Raw genomic sequence first — 25803 nt, 5'->3', positions numbered from 1 at the left:
TGAGTGTTTGAGTGTTTTGTGTGCAGGGAGGAGGAGGTCTTCATATGGATCAGTCAGTTTGTTTGGCAGTTGGCACACATAACAGAGAGAGAGAGAGAGAGAGGGGGAGAGGAGAGAGAGAGAGAGAGAGAGAGAGAGAGAGAGAGAGAGGGAGAGGGGGAGAGAAAGAGAGAGGTTGTAGTGGGGAGGGGTTGGTTCTACAGTGCGTTATCAGCGAGGGGAGGGGAGGGGAGGGGAGGGGAGGGGAGGGGTTACAAGCCAGTCCCGCGGAACATCCTGCAAACATCTGAGACTCGGAACAAACTCCACTTTTTTTCTGCTGCTGGCTGTGCTCACATTGTTTCTAATACAGCCCGACTCTGTTTTCCATCCACGATGGCTCATAGCTTATTTTCCAAAAATCGGCCGAACAGTTCGCTAACCGTTGTTTAAAGAATTATACAGCGATCGATGGTTCTTTTGGACTTGTGTTTATGGTCGGACGCACGGGATTGGGACATCCAGAATGGGGGATCCGTAGGAGGTGGCGCGCGTGGTGGGCAGTCGGTAGAGCACACAGATGCCGCTGTTATGGACTTTAAGAAGACAAAATATGGAAGGTAGAGTGGAATTCTCAGGAATTTTAACGAGTGTTTTAATTACCACCCAGTGTGTTACTGGGATGTGTGTGACAGCTGATGTGCAGCCATACGCACTGATGCGCTGGCACGGGGTCAATCAGACGGATGTTATAGATTTGTGTGTGTGTGTGTGTGTGTGTGTGTGAGAGAGAGAGAGAGAGAGAGAGAGAGAGAGAGAGAGAGAGGGGGGGAGATAGAGAGAGGGGGAGAGTGTGTGTGAGAGAGAGAGAGAAAGAGAGATAACAGAATTGTACAGTTTTCATTCAGTGTTTTCTGGTAGCCTATTTCTGAATCTCTGGATCAGCCCACCTATTAACTTAACTCACACACAGCTACACCCCGTCTCGTTTGCCAACTTGCCTGACCTGCTGTCTAGAGCTGCCCACTTTCTAATCGGCGATTAGTCAAGTATTTTTGGGGAGCAGATCCTGTGCAAATGTACATCGCTGCATTAAATATATTGGCGCTCCTCTGCCACAAGATAAGTACCACATGAAAAGAGCTCATTCTTCATGACTGCATGCATTTGCAGAGTGACAGAAATAATGTGACAAACGCTTTTACGGATTTGTCAATTAAACGGACCCAGGCCTTTTTAGAAATCCTATTGGCTAGTCAGCTATAACAAGGATTGTTTATTAGGACAAGCCCTACACTGTTTACATGAAATTAGATGAGGAGACGAGTCACATTAAAGGCAGTAGCGGCTGCTGGTTCTCTCTCCACTAGGGGCGCTATACCAAAACATTTTGCAAACATGTACAGTACCACGCAACCGACTCATGGCAAGACTCACGCTCACGGCAATGAATCGGCTCGTATGAACGAGTCGCTCAGCTGTTACTACAACAACACACAACCAGTCAAATAAAGTATAGTCTAATTCACAACTTGAAACACAATATATAAATAGAAAAGTTAGAAACAAAACTCGCTCCGTCTCCAAACACACTCAGATCTCTCCCTCTCTCTCCTTCTCTCTCTCACACACAGCGCGACGTGGAATCGATTCGTTACACAATCAGACCTAGTATATGTAGTATTATATACCAAGAATAACTTCGGTATGAGTACAGGGCTGTACACCAGTGGCGGCTCGCCACTAGGGGCGCTCGGGCGCCGCCCCCCCTCAGGCCCTACCCTGGTTATATGAGAGAACAAGAAAAATACGTTTTTAGTTTTTAGTTTTATAGCCCTATAAATAATATAAACATGTTTAAAATTAATAATATTTACTCATTTTAAGTATGTTTGTGTTTCCAATGCACAATATAACGTTATTATATAAAAAAAGAAAATACTCGTTTTCTTGAACAGGAAGTGACTCACTTTTATTTTTTTTTATTATTTTTTTGTATTTCTCGGCCCGGGCTAGACGCGATAGCGCTCTGAGTGCGCGTCACGGTTTGATCGCTGTATCCGTCGCAGCCAATCAGTGCGTAACGCGTTGTGCGTTGAAATATGACTATTATGTTGGAATCCGGGCGCGATTTGAAGCGGTCTAGCCAGTAGCGTCAAGAATTTCTGTAGCCGCATTTCGCGGAGACGCGAAATGGCCGACGCCAGTATTTTTTTCCGTAGCAGAATTTCACAGAGACGATCTCTGATTGGCCGAATCCAATTTCTAATGTTCCAATTCTAGCTTATTCCTAGGTTGGTCCGTTGGTGGTAGAGATAGTTGTGTTGTTGTGAGATGCAGCTGTTTGTCTTAGAGCGTGCCGTGACTGCAAGTTCTTTAGACTGTTAAGCTTAGGCACTCTTTCAAAGTTGGTTAAGGTTAGAGTTTGTCTTAGAGCATGGCGATAGAACGCCAGGTAGAGCTGCCGCGATAACCGCATTACCGCGGTATCGCTGTTGCATCACGCTCACCGCAGAGTTAGGCTGAATACCGCGTCACCGCTGTTTTTTATCATAATAATAAAGTTGGCTTGCGGCTTGCGGCTTTGCAGATATACCCTACTCGGTTCCAAGCGACCCTATTGGGTAGAAGTGGTACCAGAAAAGTCATGTGAAACATTGCAGACCACTGACTGGTCAGAAGAGAGACGCGTCACAGTTTGGAGGCTCTGAACAAAAACAGAACGCCGCCATCTTTACTGCCTCGCTAAGGATGCATTTCATTCAGGATTTGTTTGCGACAGAACCAAGTGCAACAAACAAAAAATAATGGATTCACTGTGTATTCTGCCTTATTTATTGATGAAACAAAACCGACATCAACCCAATTTACCACGAGCGGAGAGTTTAGTGTCACAACAAGATCGCTGATGTGTTAAGTTTGTTGTTGTTATTATTAGCCTAATACTACCGTCAGCCGATATACACGAGAGGTAACGTTAAACCCGGGTTGTTTGGTAGAATACACAATGAGAGGTAACGTTAGCTTTGGCAGAATAGACGCAACGAGAGTATGGTTAATGTTGTTATTGATTGATTGATTGATTTAAACTGTGTTAAACTCTGGCTTGCTGCAAGCCCTCGGACATGGCTAATTGGCTATGCCCACGGAGCTTTCAGTGTACACAAGCGAGCGGCCCCGCCTGCATCCCCACACGGAGACAAACGGAGTAGTACCTGGCTGCAGTGGAAAAGGAACGAAGTACCAGGTGCCTAAAGCGGGTCGAGTCGAGTAGGTACTATGCAGTGGAAAAGCGCCATTAGACTAGAGGCAGGCTATAAGAGTAGACTACTAAAAAAAAAAAAAAAAAAAATGCATTCAAACTTTTTATTTTTTTTGTGCGCACTGTGCGGTAATAACCGCGGCGGTAGGAAATATTTCGCAAATTTGTGCGGTAAGGAAAATATCAATACCGCGGCAGCTCTAACGCCAGGTAGTTTGCAGTCTGTTCGACGCGGAAATGGACAAAGGAATGAAGTACTTGTGTTGTGTGGTGCTAACTGCTAACAAGCTAACACTTGGCTAACAAGCTATATGGCGGATGCAGTCTGGACACAGTGGACAGTGGTCTGGAATACATCAACAGTGGATTATACACTTTATCAAGGCAAGCCCTCCTGCCCTGGACGTGTCAACTAAACAGTGAGTCTCTCTCTCTCTCTCTCTCTCTCTCTCTCTCTCTCTCTCTCTCTCTCTCTCTCTCTCTTTCTTTTGGATTGAAAATACGTGGATTATGGCTTGTTCAATATCGTCTATGTTTGAATGAATGAATGAATGAAAACTTTATTAACAGATTGCAGAATGGGTACAATACAGTACGGCTCAATACACACAATTGTTAAGGGGATGCAGACCAGAGAAAGACGTTTGTCTTGTTTACATCAGGGTCCCAGATTTTCGATTCATATCGATAGTTTAATAGCTAGCCTTGGCTCGTTTAACAATATGCAAAATATGTGTACAGCCCTGTACTCATACTGAAGTTATTCTTGGTATATAATAGGTCTGATTGTGTAACGAATCGATTCCACGTCGCGCTGTGTGTGAGAGAGGGAGAGATCTGCGTGTGTTTGGAGACGGAGCGAGTTTTGTTTCTAACTTTTCTATTTATATATTGTGTTTCAAGTTGTGAATTAGACTATACTTTATTTGACTGGTTGTGTGTTGTTGTAGTCAGGGTTCGAAATTAACGGGGGCTTGGGGCAAAATGCCCTCGAAAATTGACCAAATGCCCTCGAAAATCAGTTAAGGGGGACAAAAAAAGCCCCCAACAGTTTACTAATTATATATATAATTATATATATGCTCTACAGTGCGAGCATTTCCCTCGTATTTGCCCCTAATAATATGTGTGTGTGCAAACCGGAAAAATCATTTACTTGCAGTGTGCGAGACAGACGAGTGATTGTGAAGATTACAAAACAGCTCCGCTGTTAATAGTTCAGATTGAAACTGGACTGAAATTCAGTTTTTGGGTGGAATGTTTGTTCCAAGGAGGAGGGAGGCGGGGCCCGCTGCGTGTTACAGGGAGATGCTTCCAGGCACTTGAGAGGTGCGAACACAGACAGAGCGCTCTGCTCTCATCAAGCATTACACTGCTATCTTAACGTTAGCAAGCTAAGCATCTGCATAGCGCGACCTGTGTAACGTTAAGTAACTTGTGTTCGGCGGGGAAAGACCGTTCCATTTGTAACACAACTCCAATTTGTAACATCCAAATCCGATCCCGATGCGCATTTCCTTCATTCCACAGCGCTGAGCGCGCAACGTATTTCATTGATCGATCTGGCCAGAGCCTATACTCACAAACGTTGCGTGTGTGGGGTTTTTCATCAATTTGAAACAAGCCTCTTGACTGTTGGAATTAGGGATGTTAAAAATAAAATATCTAATAATATTATTCAATATTAGACATTCATTGATCCAGAGGCAACCGGTTATTCGTCTGCTATTTGTAGATATATCAAGACAACAACACAACTTGCCCTCAGGGACAATAATATTTAATCTATTTAGATAAGAGTATGTATGTATTATTTACAGATAATTGAAGGTACCTCAAAACATGAAACCAAGCCAGCCATGATGTCACACATCGTGTGCGTGTGTTACTTGAACAATTGTCACTGTGCTCCTAAATTTCTGTGTGCTCCTAAATTTGTATTTAGATTTTATTTATTAACATTTTATTTAGGAGCACATGTGCTCCTTGGGAAAAAGGTTAGCGTAGAGCCCTATATATGGAGACATTAACATTACGTTATCAAACATAGGGACGAAGACTGTAAAAAAAAGTGTCAACAATGTTTTATAATCTTTATGTTAATTTTCATTATAAAAATGTTGTGCCCCCGAAATAAAAAAAAGCCCCCGAAAATCAATTAAGGGGGGCAATTTTTTTTTAAATTTCTAACCCTGGTTGTAGTAACAGCTGAGCGACTCGTTCATAAGAGCCGATTCATTGCCGTGAGCGTGAGTCGAATCGCTCACGTCTTGCCATGAGTCGGTTGCGTGGTACTGTACATGTTTGCAAAATGTTTTGGTATAGCGCCCCTAGTGGAGAGAGAACCAGCAGCCGCTACTGCTGTACACATATTTTGCATATTGTTAAACGAGCCAAGGCTAGCTATTAAACTATCGATATGAATCGAAAATCTGGGACCCTGATGTAAACAAGACAAACGTCTTTCTCAGGTCTGCATCCCCTTAACAATTGTGTGTATTGAGCCGTACTGTATTGTACCCATTCTGCAATCTGTTAATAAAGTTTTCATTCATTCATTCATTCAAACATAGACGATATTGAACAAGCCATAATCCACGCATTTTTAATCAAAAAGAAGAGAGAGAGAGAGAGAGAGAGAGAGAGAGAGAGAGAGAGAGAGAGAGAGGCAGGCTGGCTATGCTCGGAGCATTTTAGTAACGTTACATTTTCAACAAGATTGCTGCTATTTAAACACTTGATGGAAACGGGGTAACGTTAACCTTATGTCGACTGTAGTATTATATGACCTCGACATAACGTTTAAACGTTAACGTTACTCCGTTTCCATGCAGTATTTATAAATGGGCAGCTAAGCTAACGGAGCTAACTGCTAGCAGTAGCTAACGTTAGCTGAAAGCTGTAACGTTACAACGAATCAGCTGTTGATATTATGCGCCATCAGTAGAGAGAAATATCGCTAATCTACCTTGTTGTTGGCAGAAGGGCTTGTTGATAAAGTGTATATCCACTCCATGGCATTGTCCATCCAGCCTGTGTTGATGTCCATCCATTGTCCATGCATGTCCCTCCACACTGCATCCATAATATAGCTTGTTAATAGCCAACAAAGCCTGCAAACTACCTGGTGTTCTATCGCCATGCTCTAAGACAAACTCTAACCTTAACCAACTTTGAAAGAGTGCCTAAGCCTAACCGTTGAAAGAACTTGACATCACGCTCCAAGACAAACAGCTGCATCTCACAACAACACAACTATCTCTACCAAGCTAGAATAAGCTAGAATTGGAACATTAGAAAGTGGATTCGGCCAATCAGAGATCGTCTCCGCGAAATGCTGCTACGGAAAAAAATACTGGCGTCGGCCAATCAGAGAGCGTCTCCGCGAAATGCGGCTACAGAAATTCTTGACTGCTGCTGCCTAGACCGCTTCAAATCGCGCCCGGATTCCAACATAATAGTCATATTTCAACGCACAACGCGTTACGCACTGATTGGCTGCTACGGATACAGCGATCACACAGTGACGCGCACTCAGAGCGCTATCGCGTCTAGCCCGGGCAAAAAACAAAAAAAAAAGTGAGTCACTTCCTGTTCAAGAAAACGAGTATTTATTATTTTATTTATTAACGTTATATTGTGCATTGGAAACACAAACATACTTAAAATTAGTAAATATTATTCATTTTAAACATGTTTATATTATTTATAGGGCTATAAAACAAAAAACTAAAAAATAATTGTTCTTGTTATTCTCTCATATAACCAGGGCAGGTTCTGAGGGGGGGCGGCGCCCTAGCGCCCCCCAGTGGCGGCCGCCACTGATTAAAGGGTAAGTTCAGGATTTTGGACCCCACGTATTTCCTACTCAACTGAATTAACTATATTTTTGACTGTCAAAGGGAGGTCTCTCTCTGCACAGGCCACTGCGTGCTTCATGCTGGATACCAAGCGCCTCGTTAGTTAGCCACAAAACCCAGGGAAAGTTAATTGGGCATCTGTGAAAAGCAATTAATCATACTTGAAAACAAACGTTGATTTAGTTTAGGTGCCCCTTGGATATGGTGTCAGGCTTTTATTTCAGAGCTTGTACCACGGGTAAGCCAAGGTATACCTCTATGGTTTATATACAGACTCAAGAGTGGCTCCATTACTTTTGTGGCAAACTATAGCCAGAACTCTGGGTGTCAAATATGAAGAATGGCATGGATTGTGCTGAGAGATAGAACTCTACTGTCTGAGACAACATAATTGGTAAGTAGGCTTGGGGTCCTAGGAGGGGGCTAGGGGTCCAACATTTTGAACGTAGATGTAGAATTCTCTGGAAGCGGTTTTTCTTCATTACTAAGGAGGTGTAATAGTGTAATATATCAACGACAGGTGCACTACATCAGAATGCAAATGTTACAACATAAAATGCTGTTATGTTTTTATTTGTCAGTCTGGCTCAAAGGTCTGCACTAAATGAAATAAATAAATACATCATGTTGCAATTATTCTAGCAGATACTGACATTGCCATTATGACTTGCAAAAGGATCCTTTTTAGTTCAAATTTTAAGATCTAGATATTATTTGTATATGTACAGTATATAGTTTAAAACTCATTCAGTAGCCTTAAAAACAACAAAACATTGTGGTAATACATGTCTCGGTGCTACTGTAACCTCATGTCATTACACAGTCTCCTGTTCTCCTGATTTCACAATGACAACGACTAGGGATGCACCGATATGAACATTTGCCACCGATACCGATTGTTCAACTAACACAATCGGCCGATACCGATACCGATTCGGATATTTGTGGCAACACATTTTTTTTTAAATATTAAAAAAAAAAAAAAAATGTAATATTTCTTTTTTTTGTAATATATATATATATATATTTTTATGAAACTACTGTATATTTGTGTTACAAATTGTGCTCACCGATATGAACATAGGCCTCTTTACTTACTTAAAAAAAGGAAACATCAAGAAATAGCACTATCTCTCTCTCAGTATGTTCTGCAGGGCTGCAGCTAGATACTAGTTCTCCCAGCATGGTCTACCTGCTGGGCTGCAGCTAGATACTATTGTCTCAACCAATGAAATTTTGATCGATTCTGCCAATTACGTCACACACCGCTTGCACCCGCCTCTGCTGTTACCACCAATCGGCAAGCGCGTATACATTTTTTACTTCGGCTTTTGTCCGCCATTGATTTTGAGTTGATGAGAGCTTTTCTACAACAACAACAATGGCGGCGCGGCTGACGTTTAGCTTTTAGCTCCGCAGGATGACTTAAATGAGGCATAATGATTTTACTGCAACTAATGTTATAATAAAACAAAGCCTTTCTATACATGTGTCTGATTGAAAACGTTATTAACAGATTGCAGAATGGGTAAAACTCAGGGCTCTGTGAGCAACGGAAGGAACTGAGCTAGTATGAACGCTTGCTACGTTCGGGTAAATAATATGCTGATGTTATTGAACGTGTAACACTAACTATATAACGTTAATGCCACAAAACGAATGCCTTGTTAATCATAAGTAGTAACTTTGATGCAGTAGCTTGTAGGGCTGTCTTAAATGCTTCGAAGCTTCGAACGTTCGATTCGAAGCTTTGAACATTAAAAAAAAAATCGAAGTTTAAAAAATAAATAAATAAATAAATATAAATTTTTTTTTCAAAAAATAATTTTTTTTTTTACTTCGATGTGTGTGTGTGTGTGTGTGTGTGTGAACTACCCATCCCAGTTAGGACAGCCGAATCCCGTCCAATCTTTCGCCGTCGACTAAAGACTCACTTCTTCAACCATTATCTGAAATGATAAAAAAAAAAAAAAAAAATCTAACCGTGACTAAACTTACTGTCATGCACTTGTCCTAATAAACTAACCTACACTGTAACACGCAACACTTTGATGAACATTGTTACTCAGCTGATAGAGTTGTACCCTTCTTGCTGTCTTGTCGTACAGAACTTGTAAGTCGCTTTGGATAAAAGCGTCAGCTAAATGACTAAATGTAAGTGTGTGTGTGTGTGTGTGTAGGTGTGTGTGTAGGTGTGTGTGTGTGTGTGTGTGTGCGCGCACCTTGTAGAATTCCACACATAAGAAAGAAAGATACTGGGATGAATAAACAAAATAGGAAATAAAATGTAGAAATGCATGCAATACATAAATAAATATGAATCTCCATATATGAAATATAACATTTAGATAAGGTGCTACTGAGATGTTTTGGTGAGTTCTTTGTTTTTTTGTGGAAGTTGCCCTTCTTAAAAATGCATGAACATTCACTGATAATTGGTCTGTAGTGGAGTCTACAAGGTCTACATTGCCGGACCATGTAGAATCCGGACCTTGTAGACTGACATAATTCTGTGCATAGTTTAGTCTACACAGGCCATATTTCAAATAATCAAAATCTTACTTCATTCATCTTAAACATTCTTGATTTGGGGGATTGGTAGTTCCCATGAAATCTGAAGTTGTTCAAACGACAACAGCGATCCACCTTGAATTAAATCACACAGCCGAGTGAAACCTTGTTGGATGCGTCAGTCACGAAAGGGGCTACTTAATTAATTAATCCAACCCACTTTATTTATAGAGCACATTTAAAAACAACAACGTTTACGAAAGTGCTGTACAAGTCCCACAACATAAGATAAAAAAAAAATATATATATATTAAAAAAAAAGATTTTTTTTTTCTTTTTTTTTTTTTTCTCTCGAAGCTTCGAATTAAAATCGAAGCTCGGCCCCGAAGCTTCGATTGCCAAAAAAAACTTCGAAGGTCAGCCCTAGTAGCTTGTGTGTATGTGTGTGTGTGGGGGGGACTGGGGACGGCGTTGTGCAGGTCGCAAGTGAACTTTCTTTTGTCTTGACGCTACATAAATTGATGGATATTTATCGGCTACTGCCATCGGCACATTCGAGCTTATCGGCCGATAGGCCGATTGCAGTCAACAAGGCACTTATCGGCCGATACCAATACCCGACCGATACATCGGTGCACCCCTAACAACGACGACCAATCACCTTGTGTGATATCACATTGGTTTGGCCTTTATTAAGTTAAACACATCTGCAGACTCCTCTCAGTATCACTTCCTGTGTTTTTAAAGGAATTAAAATGCCCATATTGCAGCCTTTGTGATGTAGATATTTCATTCTTTCATATTGCGATATCAATATGAAGTGGATATATTTGTGATTTGTTCATCCCTTCCTGTCTATGATCGTCTTGCCTGCCTACGATTGTCTGCCTGTGTCTGTCTGCCTGCCTGTCTGCCTGTCTGTGTCTATCTGTCTGTGTGTGTGTGTGTGTGTGTGTGTGTGTGTGTGTGTGTGTGTGTGTGTGTGTGTGTGTGTGTGTGTGTGTGTGTGTGTGTGTGTGTGTGTGTGTGTGTGTGTGTGTGTGTGTGTGTGTGTGTGTGTGTGTGTGTGTGTGTGTGTGTGTGTGTGTGTGTGTGTGTGTGTGTGTGTGTGTGTGTGTGCGTGTGCTGTATGCATGCTCATGTGTGTAACAGAGTTGGGGATGATGATCGTGAGAACCAGTTTGAATCCCAGAGGGAATGAACTTGATCTCCCCCCACACACACACACACACACACACACACACACACACACACACACACACACAGTAAATGCAGTCTGTAACATGTATACAGACATCTGTCAGTATACATGTTACACATATTGTATACATTGCACATAGATACATTCATGTAATGTTATACACATTGACGTTAACGCAGGTTTGTGAGTGCATGTGAACACACACACACCCACACACATTCACACAGACACACAAATACATAGATGCGTCATGTGTGCATGTGCAGGCATACATACGTATGCACACAGGCCTGCACAGACAGTACTGCTACATCAATATTTACAGGCACACAGGTAAACAATCCTTTGAGATTGTGAGTCCATGCGAACACACACACACACACACACACACACACACACACACACACACACACACACACACACACACACACACACACACACACACACACACACACACACACACACAGACACACACACACATGTATACAAACATTCCTATAGTAAGTAGGCTACATTACCAGGATCCAAAGGGACCAATCCTCTTAGATCGCATTATGTATAGAATGTGCTGTGAGGGACACCAACACACACTCACAAATGGGTACACTTGAACAGATACTTGACAGGACGGACAAAAGAGTGTATGTGGAAAAGTAGTTCAGAAAGGAAAGAGAGACAGAGTGAGAGACATCACTTTTTGATTTGGTAACATGTTTGATCTAAAACATCATGCCATAAAAAACAATTGAATTGAATTGAGAGAGAGAGCGACAAGAGAGAGAGATACATAGAGACAGACAGACATAGCAAGAGAGGGGAGGGAGAGTCAGAACACATCATTGTGTTCAGACAACAAGGGTCTCTGATGAGAGCCTCTGTCTGTACCCCATTTTCCTTTGGTTTCTCTCTCTCTCTCTCTCTCTCTCTCTCTCTCTCTCTCTCTCTCTCTCTCTCTCTCTCTCTCTCTCTCTCTCTCTCTCTCTCTCTCTCTCTCTCTCTCTCTCTAAGGCAGTTGTCATAATTCATTAGCCAACATCACAATGTTACATTCAGGGGAAATACTGGAACAGTGTCTACTGTCCAGAAAAACCCTGCTCATTATTATTGTGCAGTATAGGTTTGGAACAGGGGGAAAGTATTGAGAGTCCCTACATAGGACTGTCCTGTTGGACTTGCTATGTTGATTAGTCCATTAATCGGTCAGTTTGGTCTTAGTCGACCAAGACTTTGTTAGTAATCTTTTAATGCTTTCTTTTCTCTGGTAAGCACTAGATTTTAAATGATAAACACATCTCTGGTAATTACTCGATTTTAAATGATAAACACATCTCTGGTAATTACTCGATTTTAAATGATAAACACATCTCTGGTAAGCACTAGATTTAAAATGATAAACATAATGTATCTGGTAAGCACTAGATTTAAAATGATAAATACTGTACATCTCTGGTAAACACTACATTTAAAATGATAAATACATCTCTGGTAAGCACTACATTTAAAATGATAAATACTGTACATCTCTGGTAAGCACTAGCTTTTAAATGATAAATACTGTACATCTCTGGTAAGCACTAGATTTAAAATGATAAATACTGTACATCTATGGTAAGCACTAGATTTTAAATGATAAGCACACCTTTTGTCAGGGGTTCACTCTAACACATCGCTGCAGTGGGACCAAAGCTGGGATGTTGACTTTTCAGGAATCAAGAAAAACAACTTAACTTTTAGATTGTTACTATTTATGTATTTATGAAGTTCTCATTGTGGCTTTGAATTGGTTTCAATGTCCTTTTGGTCATGATATTTAGTCACAACATAGAGCACCATGTACATTTTCAATTAACACTATAATCGCCAAGGACGCCTTAACACGTAATTCCCCGCCATGCTAATTCTGCCAATGACGCCGTAACACGTCATTGAGATAAATTTTTCAAAAATCTGTGATCGCAATCATATTTCTCCCGCGGAGACTTGAGATCTACTGTTGATCCCCTCTCAACTCTCCAACGGTTCAAGAGCGCCATCTGGTGGCCGATCGGCGGACCGCCCAAACTGGAAACCAGAAACGGAAACTGGTGCTCATCCTAATTTGGTTCGACCACTCGCTATATGTCCCGGAACTCGAGCTCGACACAATGGATAGCGATCCGTTACCAATAACTCCATAAACAACATGATTTGGACCAGGGTTCGAAATTAACGGGGGCTTGGGGCATAATGCCCTTGAAAATTGACAATATATATATATTTATCCGGTAATGGAGCGTCTGTGTATCGTACGGTTCAGATGACGCGCAAATAAAAAAAATCATTTGGCGGAGCCGGTGTTCTGCACTGGCTGCAGGCAGCAGCAGCACTGCAGCCAGCTGCCAGGTGCTAGTCAGTTTGTGTAAAAATGGCACGCACAATATAAATCAATCTTCATTACGACTTTAAAAACATAGCCATTAACATTACATAGGCCTACACACATCTTGCCATAGCGTTAGGAGTTTGTAAACACAACGCACGTTTTAACTATGGTAGCCCGACGCAGCCCGCAAGCTAATACTGTAGTCAATGAAATGTCACCGTAGCTACTAGCTACTGTAGCAGAGGAGGAAATGGGAGTCTGAGAGGCGGGGTGTTTAAAGACAATGATAGGCGTTTATTCAACATCCAAGAAGGCTAACATACAACTGTGTTTTACTAACTCCAACCGGGACTATTGCCGCTTTTCCACTGCATGTTGATGTTATCATAACTCCTCCTAACGTTACCGGAGCTGGTGGTCCGTGACGCTAAAATGTCCGTGGGGACCCGGCGCCAACCCATAGATAGTTCCAACTCACCGAATTACGTAATCCACCACAGTTGCACTCAATATTTAAATAATGTTAGTCTAAATAAATGTAGACAGAAACATAATAATTTCAAGCAGAAAACATTAAGAACTGACAATCAGGGAATTTAAACATGGTTGACATTGTTTTTGTGTGTTTATATTAAAGAAAGGAAAGTCTAGTGCTGGCTGAGCATATTGTTTGTTTGCACTAAGTTAATACTTTGACAAATGTAGCCTATATTTTTCAGTCAGTTCGGTCTTTGTGTGCCAAACATTATTTAAGGCTGTAAACACTGTAAACCTTTTATTTTATTTTTAATAAATGAGAAAAGCATGTTTCGATTTGAGTGTTAAATTTTTTTTTAATAAAAATTAACATATATCGAACTGAAAACCGTGACCCCAAAATCGTGATACGAACTAAACCGTCCATTTTGTGAACCGTCCCACCCCTACCGTTTATCATAAAAATTCAGTGCCCCCGAAATACAAAAAAAAGCCCCCGAAAATCAATTAAGGGGGGCAAAAAAAGCCCTTGAATTTTTTTTTTAATTTCTAACCCTGATTTGGACGTATATACTATTATACAACCTGGAGATGGATCGCATATTTCAACATCCCATAATAAGAATCTGTTTGCTCCACGCTCATCGCCCAACGGCCCGAGGAGACTGGGGTAAGTTTCAGTGTTTTCTTTTACCATGTTCGATACAAGCTGCTCTAATGATCATATCACCCACACTAGATGAATCATCTAACGTTGGCCACGGAATTATAAACGACCCCCCCCACATCCGGTCAACATCAGATGATAAGTAGTAACTTCTAGAAGCACGTCCATTTGAATTTTTTTATCTCGCGCCGATCGCTATCAAACTGTATTTGATCATCAATATAATGCATTTAGGGCTATAAATCACGTTCTGCAGAATGCTGCAGAAAACGATAAAAACATATTTATACTTTAGACCGTATTTTAGTATGAATATGTGAATGAAAAAGTATAACGTTCCTACATCCTGAACGATAGATAATTGATGTTGAATGGGCCATAGTAATGTCAATTTAGCAATACAATTTAAAAAGTTATAGCCCTGCAAAGAAGGGGAACTTCTCCATAGACAAATAGAGCTGGCAGAGGATGGTATAAGGATGTACATAAGTGTGGCAGTGAAAGGGTTAATGTGTTTGTTGTTGTTGTTGTTGTTGTTGTTGTTCTTAGCAACAGTATTGTGTGGCAGCGGCATGGAATACCCACCTCATTTTAAGGGGCATATTCATAGTATTCCTTTGCAGACAACTTGGTCAGCGAACAACATGTGATTGTAATCAAATAACAGGGGATTATCAACATGTGATTGTAATCAAATAACAGGGGATTATCAACACGTGATTGTAATCAAATAACAGGGGATTATCACCATGTTATTGTGATTATTGTTAATGTGATTATTGGCATGTGACTGTAATCGAATAACGTGATTATCGACACATGATTGTAATCAAATAACATGTTATTATTGGCATGTGACTGTAATCGAATAATGTGATAATCGACGCGCGATTGTAATCAAATAACAGGTGATTATTGGCATGTTATTGTAATAAATTAACAGGTGATCATCCACATCCACATGAGCTGTGGCATGGCGCCATATTGGTTGGCATGACAAGCTGTAGCCCTATTTTCAGAGATTTCACCTAAAGGTACATGCCTAAGTAAATGGAAGATTGCTCCACTTCTACAAGGTACATTTGCATGTTCTTGGTATCTAGGAACATCTAGGGACCTGGGGGTATGGGTGTATATTCCCAGTGTCAGGAATATTGTGTCTGTTACTAGGTAAATTGTAATGAAAAAAAAGGAGAATATAAATTATGATTTCTTTTTGCATCTGTGCTGGTGAATAACACCATGTTACAATTGTTCCCGGAACCAAGCTCGTTCACTGAGCTCATTCAGCACCTTCTTGAGATCAAGGGTACAAAAAATCTAAGCAAATGAGTAAAGGGAAGATGATTAACACTATGGCGACCGCAGTCTTGCAGCGATTTAGGCCTCAGAGGACAGAGGATTGTTTACAAACCGATGTACTTTCTAAGAGCTATATATATCATATATAGTATTGCTATCTGTCCATTCTCATTGTCACTTGAGTGCATAAACCGTGCCTTCATAATGGCTTAAAGAAAATAAAAATCCATCGGTTGGTTGTTATTTTATAGCGTCGTGAATATAAGGTTTATCGCGCTTTTCGTCTAGGCTTTTCTTCAGGAGGCTGCAAAAAAGGCTAAACGTTGGCGCCGTTATATCAAACGCCATTTCTGCTGTATATATACGAATGAAATAAAACAAACTGCGTAGCATCCGGACTATTACAGAGCATCTATGGATGAAATGGGGGCGGCGGGGAACGGCGATCAGTATTATTGATTAGCAATAGAGTGTGCGTTCAGGTAGCCAATGTCAGTAGTCTATCACGTTAGGTTATAAAACAATGTCCAATCCAGCTGTAATTTGGGGTAATATTATCCTACCGTCAGGCCATGTGATCGCCGGCAGCATTTCCTCACCAGTCATCGGATATTGGTAGATCGATATGTACATTGGCTAATCATAAATCCCATTATTCCACGCTGAAAAATATGTTCGGCAAGCTGATCAAAGATGGAGGGTCTTCGTTTGGAATCGAGGCTCTATGATCCGCCCACAGGACTGTAAAAGATTATTTTTTTTAAATCCCCATAATGATACTGCAGTGGAGCGATGGCACCCCTAAGCGGATCTGGCCGGTACTGCATGTTTTGAAAATCAAATATGTGGAAAGATCCTGCAAGTGGATCGGGGACCTAATAAGCGTTATAAATATGGAATAAAACAATAACAACTAGTCACGAGTATACTCATGGCTCTGGACCACAACGCATGGAATCGAAACACGTATATACTCGTGAACGGATGCCATAGTGTTAAACAGAAGGATTTGTAGATACAGTAATAAATAAGAATCCCATTTCAATTCATTTTAATTATAAATTCAAATTTGACCTTGAACTTGACCTTATGGCCAAATCATACATCTATGGATAGGGATAAAGCTCCTCTTTCCAATGGCAGTGTTAAATCTGGATTTAATTTCCTCTCGGTTTTACCATAAAAGAGATATAATTAGCATTTTTCAAGATAAATTCTTATTTTCGGTAAATCTTAAAAACATCGGTAAAAATGAAAATATACACTTTGACTGCTGTTTTGATAGGGTTAAGGTCTTTACTCTTGGCTACATTTGAAAAAGAAACACAACATTAACCTCACATGTGGGCCCTCTTGAGGACGATTCGCGACATGCCACTTTGCCGTGTTGCGAATGTGCTCTAGCGGCTCGGGTGTGCATTTCTTTTAATACAATATATAAATATAGAATTTGTTGCCTGTCGATTGCCGTTTCAGGCGACAAAATCCGTTTAGCGGTTCTCGAGTTGCCGATATGTGAGGCGTGTGCCAAAGTACACATTACCACTCCCGACTCCCGGGGCTCTAGCTCCGTCAATCATTTGGCAATCTCGAAAAGGTTTGGACAGGGTTGTAGCCAATGAGTGTGGCTTTCCAATGCTACCCCACATGGGAATCTAATACGGTCTGTATTGATTGATTTATGATAAAAACAGCATAGAGAATATCATGAACAGAGTAGTACAGGGGGGTCTGCTGTATACTAATTTCTAGGGCTGACCCCTATTAATCGATTAGTCGACTAATCGGTCGAAAGGAGCCGTAGTCGACTGGCCAACCTCTTAGTCGAATATACATTTTTTTTCTTCTTCTTTTTTCTTCATTTTTTCCAAAAGAAAAGAGGCCTAGAAGCGTGGCTAACGCTAATGTCACGCATACCAGAGGCTAACTGCCTACGAAAACAGGCACAGAGGCACTGAAAGAGGATTTCACCCATCTAATGAACACACTAGACTAGACAAATATCAAGATGTATCCATCAGTGGACCAATTGCATGCTTTTGCGGAGGACAAGAAGCCTTCAGTCGACTCCTTCAGACATTAAGCACCCCCACAGCCCAAATGGAATGATAAAAAATGCAAATTTTGGCCAATCCTAGTCGACCATCCAAATCCTTAGTCGGGGACAGCCCTACTAATTTCTCTGGAGTGTAATTTCACTTAATGTAGAAAAAGACTGCTTCAATCTGGGAAAAACGTTGGCAAAAAATGTAATGATACATAAAATTCTTTGGAATGATTTTTTTTGTATCCACTTTTTCCTCCTATTTTTCTGTATTTTCCTCCCATCCCAATTTAGTCGTTATGCCAATTTCCCCCTCCCCTTCCTGGTCATTGCACACATGTGCCCCCCACTGGTCGGTATAGGGAGCCCTGAAGTCTATCACATGCTTCCTCCGATACATAGGAGACTAGCAGCCTCTTTTCACCTGGCAGCGAGGACTCTCATTGGTGAAGTGTAACGCGTGGGAGGTCACACTACCTTCACCATTTCCCTCCCTCGCTGTGCAGGCGCCCTGAACGACCTGTAGGAGTCGCTGTTTACAACGACCAGATTACCACCCACCGGCTTCCCTCCCACTGACACTGCCAATTGTGCCAGTATGACGACCGGCCAAGCCGGAGGCACCGCTGACAGCCGGATTCGATACCAGTGTCTCTGCGGTGGTAGACAGACGCTTAGTCCGCTGTGCTACCCGGCTGCCCAAATCTTCGGAATGATTGAAATAAATTATTTTTATTTAATCGTTAACACCCCTACTAATCACCAGAACTGACCACCAGTATAACGTTACCCACCAGTATAACGTTACCCACCTTCTGAACTGTACTTCACTGACTATAGTAGACTTATTACATTGAAGAACGTTTTCTCTAATCAACACTCACCCTTCCCTCAACACCCACGGTTGAAATACCCTTGAGCAAAGCACCAAACAACACCCAACTTTCTCCAGTGGAGCAGCATAGAAGGCAACAGTGTCAAACTGTGATTGTACTGGCCTGGCTCCCAGATGGTAATGTGTTTGGCCGTGTGGCAGCAGGCCTCTAGCAGACAAAGAGCACACATGCTCAGTGAACCTCTGTAAATAAAGGTAAAACAAGGTCACACAGTGTCATGGATGCAAAGCACATTTCCTGTAAGCCGCCACTAGGGGCAGAGTGGCCAACCATGAGTGAGTTACTGTGTTTTTGAATGAGTTAGTAACATCGCTGGTCATATAGATGAAAGAAGTCACAGTATGTTACACAATTAAACATAGTTTTTTTTCACTCCGTGGGAGACACCATTAATAAGCAGGTTTGAATAATTTCTCTCTGTGGGAGACACCATTATTAATAAGCAGGGGTGAATTATTTCTTGGAAGAAAGTATAACAGCCCAACCACGGTATAGGGAAGATAAAACCATTCACTCAAACTGTCTTGACGATTGTAAAGGTTTAATCATTGTAAAATAATGAGTATGTTTTGTACATTAGAGCCCTCATGGCCTGCATTGTAGACCTTTATCAGGTAAACAAAACATGAACTACAATGAGGGTCTGCTGGTAATAACACATACACAAAGCATTCATACACACACACAATCACTCACTCACTCACTCACTCACTCACTCACTCACTCACTCACTCACTCACTCACTCACTCACTCACCTCCTCCACAGTTGAAATGACGAGACTGTGTTTCCAAAACAGGGAGAAACTCTCCCTCCCTCCACTGTGTTTCATTAGCCGCTGGGAAGAGGCACCTCTATGGCCAGTACTCTGTGGTACACCGGAAATGTACAGATACCGACGACGTTATGAATCTCTTACCTTTGTCCATGTCAGTATGTTAAAACACAATTAGTATATGGTTTATTGTTACAAGGAGGGATACAAACTCAATGACATCATAAAGAACAAGAGAGAGCTAGTGCTTCCTGGTGCCTCTGGAGGGTGTGTGCAGCAGGACGAACAAACCCACAGAGGAGGGCTGGGTGGTGTGACCTGAGCTGCTGCCCATTGTGTTATATATCACGTTTTTTTTTGTTGATGTTAGGTGCCATTTTCGGGGGTACTTAAACAGTATTGGCACTGTTTGCACCTGGGATCAAACCCACAACTTTTTCTTTTACATGTAATATGTGAGGAACCCCCATCTGAGAAGTTCTGTATCGTATAGCTCTCGCTCGGCGTCACTCTCTGCACTGTCCTCGCACACGTGCACGCGCACTGAATAAAGACCACAATGTACCTTTAATCCCAATATTTGTCTGACCACACCCCTATCAGCTTACCCATATAAGCAGGGGTGGGGCCACCCACTCGCCTCCTTCTCGCTTTCACCACAAGGAAGTGCCTCGGTAGATCCCCACTTGAAGTGATGTGATGGTAGGAGAAGAGTTGGAAAACAAGGATACGTTGACATCATATCTTTATTTTCTCTCTCACTATTTTCGAGAAAATACGGCGATATTGTCTTCGTACTGGAGTGTCTGGAAGATGATGATCATTCTAAAAATCCTCCACCGGTTTTCGTATTGGGAGTTCGCTGTAGGACGCGCCGCTGTTGTGAGAAGCGGTGGGTTCCAGGTTTGGTAAGTTATGTTTTGCTGGCAAGCTCCACTTGTCTGTTAGTGCTATGGGGGCTAGTTGACAATGTTTATGAAAACCGGCCCCAGACTAGGGTCCTTTGTTCAGCCTCCTAGGCGACAGAAGACCTTGGTCTGAAGCCCATTATAGTTTAACTAGTGGGCCACGACCATTAACACTGGTGATCCCTGTGTTTTCTGGACGAGTGGATGTCTCTCTGTCACCGTGTTAGGCCCCATCTTTCATATCCAAATGAGAGTATTCCCTCACGAGGAGATATGGGCATAGATGTTCGTTAGCGGAAGATCTGTGTTCAAAGTCAGCTACACAGGCCAGTTGGGTATTGTGCTGGCTCCTTCGGGTGTTGGTAAAATCACCGTTGTAAAACTGTGTTGACATCTTGTTTCTCTTTTCTCTTAAAAAGTGAGGAGGGTTTCAGAACGGCGGCCTGTCTGGGTGAGTGTTATATCAGTGTACAAGTTCAGGTGATAGCTGCTTAGCTTGCGTGCTAGTGGTGGCCTACTGTTAGCCAGTCAGCTGTTAGCTGCGGCGCTAGCCTGCTGTGATCACTGGGTGGCCTACCTGGCTAGGCTAGGAAGCGTTGGCTTGCTGCTGTCGTTGCTTAGCTTACGTGCTAGTGGTGGCCTACTGTTAGCCAGTCAGCTGTTAGCTGCGGCGCTAGCCTGCTGTGATCACTAGGTGGCTAGGCTAGGAAACGTTAGCTTGCTGCTATCGGCCGAGGCCCAGCGCGGGGTGGCTCCGGCCCCTCGCGCGCCGCCGCGGTTCCCAACTCCCCTCTCCCTCACGGAGAGAGGCTGGGGGGGGATTCGAAGCTCCCCTCTGGTCGCGTGCGCCGTTCGCTCGGCGTCTCGCGGGCAGGGGCGGTAGCGACCGACGGTTGGAGCTGCCGTTAGCTTAATGCTACTCTGTTGAACGTGCTTTGATTATAACATGTTTTAAACACTCTTGACTACGACGTCATCTTTGACAGAGGATGTTCGTCGACCCTGCCCTGAGCCAGGACGGCAAGGATGCGTCAACAAAGGGGACCGTAGCGACGGGTTGGAGCGGCGACGCTGGCCGGGTCGGCAACACAGAATGGCTGTGTTTACTACAGTGCCTTGAGACTGCACTTTGTTGATCTACGCTCCGGGTAGGCAAGGTTTGGCCAGACCTTATACACTTCTTCTGGCTTTCCCTTCTAAATGTTTTGTAAATAACGATGTTTTCCAAAACGAGTGTTGCTGCACTACATTTAGGATACGACGCGAGTTATGTGTGAATTGTCTTGTCACTGGTATTAGCTTCTCCATGCAAATCGGGTTGTTGTTACAGATGTGAAAATGATCTGGTTTGTTGTGTTGAGAAACATCATGTGTGTTTATATGTACTGTGTACTCACAACTAAGGGGGTTAACTAACCTATAAAGCTATGCTTAGTGACAAATGAGTAAAGAATGATTCTTTTCTCAGCCTGTAATGACAATTAACAGTGTGTTCACATATTAACAGGTTTTCCTGTTTTAACTGGCCGTATTAACTGGGGACTTCTTCATCCTCCTTTCAGACATGTTGTTGCACTACATTGTGTCACTGTGTGGTAGGGATACGATGTAACCCTTAGCTTGATTGCTGAGGTTGTGCTAAAACTGCTGGAGAAACTTTATTTTCCTAAAAGAAAAAATTGTTTGGTCGCTTTCGTGTGTGCTTAGCAAGGCCTGTGGCCGATACTAATCGAGAATTATGTATTCTCTCATTATGAAAAACGGCGTTCCTCTGTAGAGTGTTTTTGCCATTTTTTGTAGGTGATGATGGGTTGTGTGTGTCATGTGACCTACAACTGGGTTGGACTGGCCACAGAAGCACATGTGTAAGTTTGGTACCGGGGTCTCTTGGAGAGCCCTCTCTATTCTGTGTTTTTTCCTTAGTAAAAATCAGATAGCAGGTTAGCTCATGCGCTGTGTGAAGCTGTCAGACGCTTCATGGAGCTGACTATGACTGTGTCATACTCTCTTTTTGTCATTACATCGTATCATGGGTGTGGGGTCGTAAAGGGGTGAACCTTTCCTCCCCCCTTTTTTCTGTTGGTCAGGGGTAAACCCCCTGTCCTTCAAGGTTCCTGTCACGTTGCGGTTCGGCATGTTACAGGGTGAGGGGGGGGGGGGGAGGGAGTTTCCTGGTCCCACGGCCTGGAATATTGGGCGTGTGCACCGCAGAAATTCCCCCGCCATAGAGTACGTCACCGTGCGCGTCTCTGTTGGTAGGACTTCCGTGTGCTGTTCAGGTCCATGTGATGGATCTGTTTTGGGGGGGTGGTCAGGGCTCCTCCTCACCAAGCTCCTATTCGGGCCTTCTGTGAGTTGGGACTCCTCCTTCCATGTGAGGGAGCCTCCTTCAGAGTACAGAGCCTCCTCCTCAGATTGTCAAGGTGAGTGGACCCTCAAGAAGGAGTCCTACTCTATTGTGTATGTATTCGATTCAATTCGATTATTGAGTGTGTATGGGTTCAGTGCCTCCTCCCGGAGAGCCCTAAAACCAATTTTTTACATGGCTCAAGGTGCAATATATTCTTTTCAATCTGTACAGCTCGCGTGGGAAGTCTCTCTGGGGATTCCCGTCTCCTTCCTATGGGAGGGTGGTGGGATGTAAAAATGTGAAGATTTTTTACCCCCGGCTGTGTAGACTGGGATACATACTGTTGGTGCTTCCTGCTTTTCTATTAAAAAGAGTTGGAGTTAGGAAGTGTCACACCCCTCTTGTCGTTCCCCTGGGCACCTTGGGGATTCAATGACAGGTCTAAATAGCCTGTTCATTGATGTGGGTGTGTCCCGACGCACGTATAGTGCTAGCTCGGGGTGTTCTGTAAACAGGCGACTGACTGGCACGCCTTGGTTGCTTGAGGTTAAAACGGCGTTTTTATAAAGCAATTGGGATGGAGGTTTTTCCTCTTCCGACGACCAAATCCGAGACCTGGTTTGGTTATCGACGGATTCTCGTTCATATCTGGGGGATGATGACGGAATGGATCTGAACATATGTAGAGGGGTCTCACGCCCTGGGGGTGGGCCACCGGGCGCGGTTCGCCCGAACGTCTGGGTGGCGCCTTCTTTTCATGTTTAAGATCAACACGCATATCTGCCCCTTCTCCTGGAGTAGGCATGTCAGCGTGGTTAGGGCACGGGACTGGTTCTGGTCACGCTGGTCCGGATCAGTTGAACCCGTTGTCCGCCGGGGATGCAGATCTGCTGTTCTGGTACCCTGAGGGACTTGGGCTTTTTTCAGGGGGAAAAATGCCAGGTCGGTCCGGGTGTCACAGGGTTAAGCGCTATGGAGACCCTGGTTGGGTAAATTTTTTACTCAGCACTGTCGTAATGGCTTACGGCCATGCCAACCTGTACACGCTCGATCTCGTCAGATCTCGGCCGCTACACAGGTTGGTCCTGGTTAGTACTTGGTTGGGAGACCGCCTGGGAATACCAAGTACGGTGTGCTTGGGGCTGGTTCTCCATTCTTTTTCGCTCCTCTCTCACGCATGGCGAAGAGGGGCCTGTTGGGGTGGTCTTTGACCTCCTCTGGTGACCCTGTGCTTCCCGTATCGCCGGGCCCGGTCCGAAGTCATGTTTCGTCGACCCGTAGACCCCTTAGGAGTCACGCTGGAGCTTTGAACCCGTCGGCGGACAACAAAAGAAATTAGAATCCCTCTTAAATGCTCAAAAAGGACATATTTTCAGAAATCGATAAAAATAGAAAAATGGCCATTTCTAGTGCTTTGACATGTAAGGTATAGGTCCCCCAACTTGCTAAACCTAATACGACTTGTAAATACGTTTAATTCTTGCTAGATGGTATGCTTGTAATAATCTCCATTTGCGATAAGAACTACATCGCGCGTCACTAAGCGCACATACATGGACCGCGCACACACAAACAGCGCATAGGTGTTAATCACTGAGTGATCTAATATGCATATTCTTCAACGCGAGAGGGGGGGGTTGTGTTTCTCACTGTCTGTCGTTGAGAATATAATCTGAAGAGGTCCTGCTTATTATTATTATCGAGAATACACGGGACCCGACGGAACGTTAATTTATGTATTAAAAGTAGTCTAACATGCTTTCATCCTCGCCCGTGTATATACCCACGTCGCGCTAAAACAACATAAACTACTGTATGGCAGACAGAGTGCGTGTGTGTACGAGTTATGAGTTATCTCGCAGTTCATTCAAGCGCGCATCACGGTGATGACAGCTCTAGAGTAGAAAGGTGCGCTCACAGGGGCGTAGCTGGAGATTCTGGGCCCCATGAAAGAATCAATTTGTGGGCCCCCCAATCTATTAAAAATGTGGGGCCCCCAATCTATAAAAAAATTTGGGGCATTTGCTGGGCCCTTGGAATCATCCTAACCCCCCCCCCCCCCCCCAGCTACTCCCCTGCACACACACACACACACTCTCTCTCTCTCTCTCTCAAACAGAGAAATCAAAAGAAATCAGTACATGTGTGTGTGTGTGTGTGTGTGTGTGTGTGTAAAAAACTAATTAATAATATAATTATTATAAATGTCTCTCTCTGTATATATCTCTATCTCTTTCTTTCTTTCTTTCTTTCTTTCTCTCTCTCTCTCTCTCTCTCTCTCTCTCTCTCTCTCTCTCTCTCTCTCTCTCTCTCTCTCTCTCTCTCTCTCTCTATTACTATACTATTATATATCTATATATATATATCTAAATGTCTAAACCTCTGTCTATCTAGTGTGTGTATACACCAGTATCACTGACTACCACGGCAAGCCTATAGAAAATGATTATATTTAATAATAATAATAATTATTATTATTATAAATGTCTCTCTCTCTGTATCTTTCTTTCTTTCTTTCTTTCTTTCTTTCTTTCTTTCTTTCTTTCTTTCTTTCTTTCTTTCTTTCTCTTTCTATTATATTACTATTATATATCTATCTAAATATCTAAACCTCTGTCTATCTAGTGTGTGTATATGCATGGCATCAAATCAAAGTGTGTGTTGCCTGTATTGATCAGTCACACTATACCCCCATTCAGCCGTAATTGTTCCCTGCTGGGCCTTTGTTTCATGGTGTGAATTAGTCATTGAAATTAACATTGACATCACATTGCATTCTGGGAAGGAGTGTAGTTCCCGTATCATTAGCTGAATTCACTGAATTCTCTTCAGAGCCTCCTGCTGCAAATTGGTAATGACTGTACCAGAATGTTTGATAGGACATTGATTGAAAACTATCGTCTCAAATTTGACAATTGATGGCTTATTTTGAAGGTATGAATCTGTAATTGTACATTATGTAACAAAAAAAAGAGAATATTCTGAGAAGGTGGAGCTAGAAACTCTAGACCTCAGGGGGTTAACCCTTTTTTGAAAACTGAAACACTTGTACTGCGGTATAGCCGGTGTATACCCGCAGGTGTGTTTTGGAGTTTTTTCTTGAGGGGTTATAGGAACAACCACCGCATTGGGTAACACCAAGGTGGTTGATTCCCTGGTGTGTTGGAGCAGTGTCAACTCCCGGGTTACCCGGTTGAGGGTGCCCCTGCA

General features: G+C 42.7%; 1 protein-coding gene across 1 annotated transcript in view; it reads left to right on the top strand.

The window, feature by feature from the left end:
- Positions 1-570: 570 nt before the first annotated feature.
- Positions 571-25803, top strand: part of mmd2a (monocyte to macrophage differentiation-associated 2a) — a gene marked incomplete at its 5' end in the record, with an annotated part of 74929 nt that continues 49696 nt past the window's right edge. The window contains one exon of the mRNA XM_084328229.1: positions 571-599. Coding sequence (XP_084184355.1) covers positions 571-599 — 29 coding nt within the window. The remainder of the gene's footprint in view (positions 600-25803) is intronic.

Source organism: Notolepis coatsorum (genome assembly GCF_963971535.1).
Source record: "Notolepis coatsorum genome assembly, chromosome: 14".
In the NCBI taxonomy this organism is placed as follows: domain Eukaryota; kingdom Metazoa; phylum Chordata; class Actinopteri; order Aulopiformes; family Paralepididae; genus Notolepis; species Notolepis coatsorum.
This window is presented reverse-complemented; position numbering and strand designations above follow the sequence as displayed.